An 11,898-nucleotide genomic window follows, 5' to 3' on the forward strand; every position below is an offset into this window, starting at 1 on the left:
CCGGATAGACTGCACCAGATGTCCAGGAACATTACTACTTTCTGGCTGAGTAATTTGTACAGACCTCTGGACAATGTAAAGCTGCTGCTCTTAGATTATAGGGATGCACTCATAAGCACTTTACAGCAACAATGTCTGCTTTTGAATGTACCTGTTCTCTGAGAAGCTATTTTTTAAATCTCTTCAATCAAATTTGAACATTAAAGCATGTGTTTTCCTAGATGTGTTCACAGTGATCTAAGGTTGTTATTCGTCTTTCACTTCTAACCAAACCTCGGCGCTGTTCACATGTCTGGCGAAGGTGTCGATTCTTTGGTGGATTTGAGCATACCTGCTGAATCCCGTATGTCCATCCCTGTTTGATCCGGTCCTTGGCCCACACATTGTGAGCGTTCTCTGCCAGTTTGTCCACCAGCAGCTCCTGCCCCGGAGTCAGTTTGATATCGGACAGGTCCAGAGGGGACGGCTTATAACCATTGGACATCATGTAGCTACAGGAAAAAACAATGAAAAGGGAATTTTTCCCCCAGTTATGGATACAGTTAAACCACAGGGACCAGTTTAGTTACATTTACAGCCTGATGGGAATCTCTATGGCAGTAAACACAATAAATATCCTTTATTTCTTATACTGCTGGACATTTTTGGATGATCTGTGATTGGGTTACCAAATATTTTGACTATTTCATTTCTCTTACTGTCTTACTATAGAGCGGCCTAGTCATTACTGTCCAATTGTGTGATGTACAATCAATATCATGAGTAGTGCGTGTGCTCGTATCGTTGCTATAATCATACCCACTTACTTCTTAGGGAGCTTTATCTTTTTGAGAGAGTCCTCAGCATTTGGATTCATGTGAACTATACGACAGCCTAAGGCCAGCAGAGTCCTGCAGGGGAAAAAAATAACCACAGTGACCAATAAACTGATTTGACAGTATATGCAAAGAACCAGAGAGGCTGCTGAATGTGTCCAAACAGAGCACGATGGGTTAAATTACGCGTGTCCTAATCTGTTACACAAGAAAGGCCGAGCAATACCCACGGCAACGAAACGGGCGCCAAGTGAATCACACCTCGTGATCGGACGGAGCGACAGTAAAAGTGAGTTTGATGTCTTTCAGGAACTCGTCCCTGTCACCCAGATGTGTCTCCCAAAGCAGCAGATCAAGATTAATGACGGCATGCATTTATGTTTTTGATTCGAAGAGCATTTATGTAAATCACCTGCGATGGGCCTTTCCACCTCAACCCTACCCCTCCATTTTGCACATTTCTGTGTAAGTATTGAAAGCCTGGTCTCTCTAAAGAAGAGAGGACTACTGGTAGTCTAGAGCAATAGATACTCCATTTATTCATCAAATGGGGCATGACAATCTCAACACAGGCAGGTCATCCTACACGTGGAGCCAGCGTTGCGGAAACCTCTGTCAAGGATGGGAATGCCCACAGCCTTGTAGCTGGTGTGTGTTTTTCCAATAGAGAAAGAAAAGCTAAGAAGTCCTAACAGTGCTAACAACTAAACTACAGCACGTCATCGCTTCAGCTTTACTATGAAATCAGTGAACTGTTAGCTAAACTTGTGATATTCCTCATAAATAGTTTAAATCCAACGAAAAAAGAAAATGCATTATCTGAGAATAATATGTCAGATATGGTTTTTTAGGCTATTTTTATAACAGAGGTGTTGTCCATGAAGACAAAAACAATCCATCATGTTCGCCGTACTTCAGAGTCTCCGTTGACATCTGCAGATTGTAGTTTTTTTCTGTTTCCGGCAGCTTGGAGAAATCCACCAGGCACGGATGCTGCCGCTTATTATCATCCCTTATCTGTGAGGAAAACAGAGAAAAAACACACATATCAAACACCTCCTGACGTTCTCATCATTGCTGTTCAGCAGCTCTGCATTCATATGTACATCAAGTCCTACTAGATCTATGCATATGAGATACACAGCCTCATAACTCATTGTCACTGTGAACTAACAAGGGGGGCGGGCATGTGGTTTAAGTCCTGGGTGCTACTAGTTGCAGTGATTAGACTACTCTAGTGAACATGTTATGAGAGAGGGACAAGAGAGCATGTTTTCTTGGCAGAGCCAGAGAGCTGTATGGCAGGAATACCGAGTGAGAGGCGTAATGCGTCTCTCGAGGCTGCGCTTTAAGCCAAATAATCCCTTTGGCAATGCTGCTCAGAGGAGGTGGCATGGCAATGGTGGATGTTTACCAAGAAAACATGCAGGGCTGTGTACAGATATGCAGCTGTTTCCGTGGGTCCAATGAATAGCAGCCAGCTCTTTTGTGAATAGTACAAGAACTATGGGAAATCTCCTCTTTCATATTTACATGCAACCAGTGCTAAATAGCAAAAACAGGTTTATTTTATCTGCTATGTGACCTCTACCACATGTATAACTGACTCCAACTCACGTGGCTAAAAAAACCTTGACAATAAAACTAGTTTATTATTGTTGTTTACCAAATCTCAGACTTGTCTTTGTCCTAAATCAAAGATTTTTCGAGGAGGAGGACAGAGTGAAAGCTTACAAGCTAGCGCAGAATTCTCATGTTGTATTATAGACATAAGAGCTGCGTCTTGTTGCTGGTTTCTTGTTTTTCCTTCCTTTAAGAGCAAAACAGGTCACTTTGGCGTTATCCTGTGGTAACTATACAACAAACCAGAAAGCCATCAGCTAGAATTTGGAGTTAAACAGATGAAACCATAACCGACTGAAATTTGGACGTGCCTTCTTTTTGACCACTTGTGCAACCGTGACTTACAATAGACCCGAGCAGAGAGTAAACAATACAAACACAGCAGGAGAACTTGAAGTGGGATGGAGCTGAATTTAAATCAGGTACAGTTTTTGTCTTCTGTTGCAGGAGCCTGCTGATTGCACTGCGTACACTGTAATTATAAGCATGCGTTTCCAGCTGACTGTATTGGGAAATACACTAATTTGTTCTTTTAGGGAGTTTAGATGAGAATTTGATTTCACTACAGGTGAAGCCAGGAGACTTCAGCTTAAAAAACCTCAAGCATAAGCTCTCCGACGATAAAAGAGCTCAAAAGCTAAGTCAGATATACTTTTGAACTTGCCCCACAGATCCAGACTAGGTGTTTCCCACTGCTTCTGGTCTTTATGCTTGATCAGGCTTGATGCCAGTTAATAATAGAAAACATCGGCTGTTAATCTGGCAATTTTTTGGACATAGCCAGCAGAGGCAAGAATAACACAGACTAACACAGCCTCATCTCAATTTCACATTAATCTTCCAATCTAAGTATAGCATACAATCACATTCTCAGATTCCTATCAGTAGCAGGAGAAAAGATACAACATCTGCTCCGAATATATAGACAGGCCTTTTGATTGGTTTCTGGCTCATAGCGGGTTATGTCATGTGTTTTGATTGACCCTCTGAACATTTAAAGAATTAGAAACTCCATCAGTTTTTCTTTGAAAAGGAGAAAAACAAAAAACAAAATGCAAATTTTAGTCTGGGTTTATTGAGGTGATGAAATTGCCAAGACATCCTGTTCTGCCCTTTGGGTGAAACAACAATTTGTAATTCATGACTGACACTAGAACACAGACACAATGACTCTGCTACCTACAAACAAACTGGATGTGAATGAAGGATGTAAATGAGTGGCGTGGAAAAGCGCTGAATGTGAACAATGACAGTGTTCTTTTTCCACTTACCCTCTTTTTGGTGTAAACCGCAAATTATAAAAGAGAAAGCAAGATGACACACAAGCCTCTGTGATGGTAAGTTGTCACACTCATCGAGAAAAAATTGTAATTGTCGTGCTTATTTCTCCACAAACATGGAAAACGGCATGGAGTATGCTTTTTATCTTTTGATCCGAGCGATGAACTTGTAGGAGAACAACATAAGCAACTAAATAACAATCTCATTAACAATCTAACCCTTACCTTGCCATAAGACCAGCCAAGCTCAATCTTATTCATGCCCCAGAGCTCATGGATATTTTCAGCCAGCTTGTCCCGAACCTTCTCCAAATGAGGCGGCATGACAATCTGAAGGAACAGGTAAGCAAATGAGCATTTTCCAAAAAGTTGTGCAAACTATAGAATGCAAAAAAATCACTAGTTGAAACAAAGTAATGCAATTCTTTTGGAAAAATTACACAAATACACAAGATGCATCAAATTGAAGATGAGCATTTTTTCAGTTGATTTGCATTCTTTACATGTCACACTGCATCACAGCCTTTGTGAAAAAGGAGGCGTTTTTCTCATGATCACCATCCTGCACGCCTCCTGTGAGCTTACCTGGCTGGTTTCCACAGGTGTGGGGATGAAGGAGGCCTGCGACATGAACTGGGTGGTGCCCAGCAGATCTCGAACTCCGTCCACATCTCTCTTATACTCTTTCACCGGCTCCACCTTCATCTTCTCTTTTGGCAGCAGAGCCTCATAACACGGTGCGTAGCTTGATGGAGGCAGGAACTTGAAGTCACCGTGCCGTCCGCCCAACAGGAAACGAACCCTAACCAGAGAAAAGTTGCTCACGTGACTTGGCTTATTGCAATGTTTTACGTGCACACTAAAAGAAAATTAAATGCTGTTAATAAAAGAAGCGACTAGTGAAAAGAAAACGAATCCTCTACTTTTATTCTTAACTCTCTTAAACAGGTTCTACTCCAATGGGGACACGTTTAGTTCTGTGAATGAAAAAAACATTGCAAAACCGTCTCTCGAGGCTGCTCAAAATAGCAGTTCAAGTAGTAGCAGTGACGCAACCGAGCTCATTCTCACTGCGGCCCTCAATTATTAAGCACTGAGGATGTGTGGCTGTCATGTTCTGGCACGTTTAAGTCCGTGGAGACGTTCACCCTGTTCACTGGGCCAATTCCAAGCTTCCACACGCTCACGCTCTGCTGTGACTGGTCAACACAGTGTTAGCTGTACAATCACCCGACCAATGAAAGAGTCAGATCAGACCTTGACAACACTTCAACTACTAAAAAGGACGAGTCCGTTCCAAACAGCCTGTTTTATGAAATTATAGACAATTTGGATTCTTTCACTCGGTCTGTAATAATGAAGCAGCTCAAGGGTCTTTGCACGTTGAACCTCTTTGTTATTATAAGCTGTGAGGTTGGCATCAGGACTCGTCCCCTGACTGGTTTGTTCTTGTCACACCTTTACCAGGTGTGCTGGGCTGATGTAGAACTTGCGATCCTAAGTCTCTCCACTCTTTTCAGTCACCAATCTCATGCACTATTGAATCACGTGTCTCTCTGGAATCTCTGGAACTCCAGAGTTGTGAAAACCTTTCAGCCACATGTGCCCGCTTCAGCTTGGAACCTCAGAAACACATTTTTTGCCTTCCAAATCACTCCGGGTACTTTACTGTTCACTTATATTGCCATATTTGGAATACTGTGTGGAAATCTGGGGAAATACATACAAAACTTCACTTCAACCATTATGTAAAATTCAGAAAAAAGCAATCAGGATGATTACTAAAGCAGGATTTAGAGACCACACTAACATTATGTTCTTGAAATTAAAAATTCTGAAGTTTATGGATCTTATAAAATATAAAACTGCAAAAATTATGTACAAAGCCAGATACAATATGTTACCAGGAAATGTACAGAGGATGTTTTTTGACAAAGAAGGGGACTATGAATTGAGGGGGAAATTAAATCTGAAGACTCTTAAAGCACGGACAAAGGTTAAAACCTTTTGTTTTACTATTTATGGGGTAAAACTGTGGAATAGTTTTACTGTGGACCTACAGCAATGCTCAAGAATTAGTCAGTTCATAAAGATGTTTCGAAAACTGCTTTAGGAAGAATATGAAACTGATAAAGTTGATCACCCATTGTGTGTATAAATATACTAAATTGTATCTAAATTATATCTATCACTGTAGCTATGTTTACACATGTTCTCCTTGTTTATTGTGTGGGGTAAGTGATGATGGGAATTAGGTGAATAGTGGCATTCAATAAAATGTTGAGCAGGGGGTAGGGATTAATAAGTATGTTATACTTCTTCCTACTCCATTTCAGACCTAATAATTGTCATTTCATGTCATTTAGACTTTGTTTTATTTTATTTTTTTTTGTTTTATCTGAGCACATACGTGTGTGTGTGTGTGTGTGTGTGTGTGTGTGTGTGTATTTACATATATATTCGTATTTGTAAATGCAAGTATGTGTAGTTGTGTATATATTGTTTTTTTTCTGTATATGTCTGAAATAAAGATACATTACAAATAAAAACCTGTAAAGGAGAAGACTCACCTGCTCACCTGCCTGCCCACTCTCCACCGATCCACCCTACTGTGGAAACTAGCCTCCTCCCCAAAGCACCTCCCACTCAAATAAGACCATTTCCAGGTTCCACAATCCAGTCCACAAATCACGACCTCCGGTTGAACCATTGCTAACTCTGTTCCTCCTCCTCCCCAGACCTCACATGCGCACGCTCAGTCCCACAGCTTCCACCACATTAGATATGCTTATTCGCCAACTTGAAAATAAACACTTGATACACACAAACTCCCATCTGAGCGCATTTTCTGAGTCCATGCCAATCCTTAGTATGGCTCAGTGTTTCTGAGTGTAGAATGCATTGACCGAAGATGAAACGCTTGTAAAATAAGAAACATATTTCATGATCTAAAAGGTTATTTAGGCTTCCAATCAACAGCAAAGACTAACAAAAAAAACATGAAACTGACCAGTGACCTCTTGAAGGGGCCAATGAATCATTAGTTGTCTTTGTTCTTTGGTCAACTCTGTTTTAAACATGTTACATAAATACATTTAACCTTTAACCTTTAACCTAACAAGAACAACCAATCCTCCACTTGCTCCAATTTAGCACCAGGTGCAAAGTAACAGCAAGCTGTCACAAAAAACCACTAAAATCCCTTAAAAAGGAACTGTTTAATATTTCAAGCAATTCTCATGCAGCATGTTGGCACATGAGCGTGTGTGTGAGTGGTAATAAACTCCTTATCTAACTTCTGTTAACCAGCGTAACAACTGGGTCAGTAACACACATTGTTCAATGAATCTTTTCTGCACATCAGATAATACAGACAGTGTGAGAACAATGACGCTATTAAAAGTGACATCATTTGTGGAAAAAAATGCATGAAAATGATTTGAGAGACGGGGAAATCAAGCGGAGCGTTACGCCTTTTTCTTTCCTTTTCTTAGCCACACAGATGAACCACTTTTTTTTAAATGAATGATGATTGAACTCTGACGTTTTTTTTAAATAAATTCATTTTCTAATATTTAACATGACCAAACATTGTGGCAGGTGTCTCAGAGGGAACGTGGCAAAAGGCTACTGTGCTCTTCAAAGTCGGAGTCGATCATGGAATTGTGGGAAAACTGCTGGAGCTTGAAATTCCATTTTCAAGTCACATCAATCACACTATCAGTGGTCACCATGGAAACAGAATTTTTTTCCTGTTTTTTAAGCCGCGTCTAATCTAAAAGCCTCGAAGACAAAATGAAAGTCAGAATATAAAGATAGAATTTTTAGAATAAATAAATATGAGTTTTTTCTGCCTGTTAACGTCTAATAAAGCATATGAACAGAAAAAATACACACTCACTTGACACCTGCAGAGAAACTGACAACAGGGAAGAAGAGTCCGTCTGTGTTGAAATTTTCAAACATGCCCTGGACGGGCTGTCCGTTGATCCTGAAGGATATGCTGGGGGCTCCAAGGTCCAGGCAGCAGCTCACCACGTCCTCTGAGGTCAGAATGTGCTGGTTCATGGACGCAACCGCCCGCGGGATACGACCTGATCGGGACACACGCACAAACTGCTATGTGAAATACGACCTAGTGAGTTGTGCTGGCACAAATCACACCTCTACCTCCCTCTCTCACACACACACATACTGTTGGATACACACATTTGCGCACAACGACACAGACTCTGGGCAAGGAGATCGTCCCTGCAGGGCACTGGTTCTGTCTAGACACAACTTGGCTGTAACCCAGGGTTACCGCTCATCTTCTAATGCTTTAGTTACTCCAGACACCGGCTTGTCCCACCCACCTGACCAGAGGTGGAGTCCATCAAAGCCGTACGAGTAGAGATCATCACCAACTCCATTACCACCCCAGCCCTCTCCTCCTCCCGGGTAGGGTGCATAGCCTTTTGTGTTCGCCCAGCCGATTCTGAGGTGGGAGGGCTCGCTGGTCACAAAGTGGTCCACCTGGTCGATCATGAGTTCATAGTACCACTTCTTGTACTGAGCTGAGCCTTCACTCACGCCCAGGAAGATGTTCGGTCTCATGCTGGCAAAGAAGTGCAATGTGACATCACCACCAGAGTTACATTTTTAATTACAATATTGTACTTTTCACTTAAAAAACTGCAACATTCCTTACAAAGTTATTTAACTACTAAGATAAAAAACAAATTAAAAAACATAATGATTTCACAAAAGATCCTCACCAGATTAATAAACTGAAAGTAAGCTTCAGACTCTAGAGAAATAACTGTGGGCTGAGTTATCAGAGAAGCAAGGAGGAGAAAGATAGCAAGATAAATAAATGGCTCTCTAACCTCTGGACATCATTGACCAGCTGGGTTTGCAACAGCAGATCTCTCTTGGGCAGCAAGTGATCGCAGATGAGGTTCTGATTGGTTCGCACAGCTACGCCATTACACACACACAGTGAACAGAGCACATCTAGTATCTAAAAAAGAAGGTGAAGGAGGTAGGGATAATAAGCAACACCATCTAATGGAAGACCATAACAGCACTTAACACTCACTAATGACAACACGTTTACTTCAGTTTCCCTATTATACCCCAGATGTGCATCTGCACCTTTCTGGAAATGACTAATTATACTTCACTGTCCAGGATGCTGCCGGAGGGACAGTCCCTTTATATGCAACCACTGCATAATTACTCTGCGATTGTTACTGGGTACAAAAACATGTTAAAGAATACCCTTTTGATGTTAGCTTAACAAAGCTGTAGAACTAAATGGGCCAGGATGCTCAGCCAAGGGTGACAGCATAGAACACCTACGCTTTAGCATTGACCTTTTTCTCCTGCTTCCACTGCAAAACGGTACAGTCGGGCTGATTTACGACCCAGGCCGGCTCCTGATCTTATTTCACTGTTAAACAGACTGTTTCGTGTTGGGGCACGCGGCTACGAAAAGCTCCAGGAGCCTTCTCAACAAGAAGAACCCCACTCATCTGTACAGTATGTACAGCTACTAGCCAGCAGATGGTCAGCTTAGCATGGAGACTGTGGCAAAGAGTGTTGCTCTTTCCAAGTTAGGTACACAAGCACCAGTGAAGCTGACATGTCGTGTGCTTCAACTGTTGAAAGAAATATTAAACACCAAGTTCAAACATAATTTGCAGTTTTTATTTGAATGCTTTGTTCTAGTGCACTTCTTAGCAGGAGTAATTTGTTGTGCAGCCAGTCATAAGTCATAAGACAACTTCAACTGGTTGCATGTTATTGTGACATATTCACCGTACAGACACATAAACAAACAAAGAAAACATCACATTATTCCTTTATGCTTTTATTGGGGTTTTACTTTTTTTTCTGGTATTACTTTGTAAATCAATCTAATTTCAATGTATTTTATTTGAAATTTTAGTATAATTATACTTATACACACAAAAAAATGGGGTAACGAGTCAGGTTTCTACAGGGAACAAAGCAATAATTATACTGTAAGTAATTTTAATCAGTCTAAACCGTGGGTGGCCAACTCCAGGCCTCAAGTGCTGGTGTCCTGCAGGTTTTAGATCTCACCCTGGGTCAGCACACCTGAATCAAATGATTAGTTCATTCCCAGGCCTCTGGAGAACTTCAAGACATGTTGAGGAGGTCATTTAGCCATTTGAATCAGCTGTGTTGGATGAAGGACACATCTAAAACCTGCAGGACATCGACACTCGAGGCCAGGAGTTGCCCTACCCCTGCTCTAAACCATATTTTATATTAAAGAAAACAAGACACAAATTCCATTGTAAGTCATTTTAAGTAATTTCTTGGTAATTTTGTGGAAAAACAACCAATATTTCCCCATCTTACATAAGAAGTGTGCTGTACATTTTGGTGGGCATGGAGTGGTTCAACCTCGCCTAATGTCCCAAGTGTACTACAGGAAAGTAAACAGTCCCTTTATGAGTAAACAGTGATTGTGAAAGGAAAACAAAATTAGTTAGACTTGGCTCCATCATCTTGAAGGTCACATAGACCTGCAAATTTTAAAGGTATTTTTTCTTGTAGTTTCAAATAAAATACACATAAAAATTCAATTTCATTGCAGTCACGGGCCGTATTATAAAGTGTTACGCTTTTTCTTAACATAAATTGCTGTTCTTTGTATTGCATAGTTATTTTTCAACATGTGCACAACCCAGATGTGTATTTCACCGTGTAGCAACAACACTTACTGCTTACCTTGTGGTTGCGTCCATGCTTGTACAGCAGCGATATGATGGATTTAATGTGTCCTTTCTGGATGATATTGAGCGCCTCGGGGCTCTCGATTAAAATGCAGTGCAGAACTTCCAGAATCCCTGCACAGCCGCAAAATTCATCAATTACTTAACACTCGCAAAAGACACACCAAAGGACACTCGTCAAAGATGCATTCTGTCCGCACAGAGCAACAGAAAACCCTGCTGGTGCACTCCTTACTGCACATTTAAAAAGTAAAAGCCGCTATTCCCATGATTTCAGCCAACAGTGTCACCTTTCAAAAAAAGACTCCTGTACCTGTTAAAGAATTTTAATAGTTTTGCGATGTTGCACAAAAGCTCTCTCACACTGCTGTTTCACTGCAGGCTGATGTGTATGTGTCACAATGCTAATGAGTGTACCTGAAGAGGACTCCAGTCTCTCCAGCTTGCTCACCAGCCAGTCCAGGTTGTTGGAGAACTGTGTGCAGTTGTTGCGGTTTCCTCGGATTAACGCAGCTGCAGGACACGAGGAAAGTGTGCACGAGTCAGCGCATTGCTTAATGTGACGACTTACACAACAGAAAAACAATGTCACGCAAAGGTGAACACTTTGAATTCATGCCCAAAGCCGGTTAAGGAAGACATTGTGCTTTGACACTCTTAAACATATTAGTTTTAGAAGATGCCTTAGAGAGAAGGTGGGACCAGACGTAAACATATGAGGACAAACACACCCACATGTACGTCCTAGCATGAAAAAAACAGAAAGAAGAAAGGAGGGAGGCATCCCAAATCCACTTAGCGCTGCGCTCAACCAGGTGTGTGAAGAAGGGGGAACAGAGAGAGAGATGTGACTAGAACACTAATATGAGTCAGCAGGTGAAGTCAGTGTAAATAAGAGCGTGAAGGACATCCTTGGAGGGCAGAGAGGGCTTCAGTGTGGCGAGATGAAGGATAAACTCTACATACGGGCTATCTCAGCTTAAGAATGAAACTCATTTCAAACATGACAGGAAGAAAATCGTGCCTGCTCACAATTTTCTGCTCGTAAATGGATCTTTTTATGTGAAAGCTGCTGAAATAACAGTCGAGACAAACATTGTACTCATCAGATGGAAGATGGCAGGATATACAGACAAAAAAAAGCTTTTTCCTGCCAGGTCATTTTACTGAGATACGTCCTATATATGACGGAGCATATGGATGCAGTGCAAGAGGTTATAGTGAATTTGAAAAGGAGGGGTGATGACACTGGGCAGTAGGAACACAGAGAGCAAAACAAAACAGAGAACTGAGAGGACAGAGATGAAAATTGACATTAGGCAGCTAGAAAGAAATGAGGTCAGTGGGAAATACCCAAACGCTGTGTGTGTGTGTGTGTGTGTGTGTGTGTGTGTGTGTGTGTGTGTGTGTGTGTGTGTGTGTGTGTGTGTG

At 41.4% G+C, this 11,898-nt stretch overlaps 1 protein-coding gene across 1 annotated transcript in view; it reads right to left on the bottom strand.

The window, feature by feature from the left end:
• LOC102202511 (ryanodine receptor 3) overlaps positions 1–11,898 on the bottom strand; it is a 107,461-nt gene that overhangs the window by 54,923 nt on the left and 40,640 nt on the right. Inside the window, 10 exon segments of the mRNA XM_013913275.1 lie at positions 332–491; positions 807–890; positions 1,729–1,832; positions 3,944–4,048; positions 4,304–4,520; positions 7,620–7,812; positions 8,074–8,315; positions 8,587–8,720; positions 10,463–10,581; positions 10,885–10,980. Coding sequence (XP_013768729.1) covers positions 332–491; positions 807–890; positions 1,729–1,832; positions 3,944–4,048; positions 4,304–4,520; positions 7,620–7,812; positions 8,074–8,315; positions 8,587–8,720; positions 10,463–10,581; positions 10,885–10,980 — 1,454 coding nt within the window.

The sequence above is a fragment of the Pundamilia nyererei genome, unplaced genomic scaffold, assembly GCF_000239375.1.
Source record: "Pundamilia nyererei isolate P.nyererei 1_Seehausen unplaced genomic scaffold, PunNye1.0 scaffold00123, whole genome shotgun sequence".
In the NCBI taxonomy this organism is placed as follows: domain Eukaryota; kingdom Metazoa; phylum Chordata; class Actinopteri; order Cichliformes; family Cichlidae; genus Pundamilia; species Pundamilia nyererei.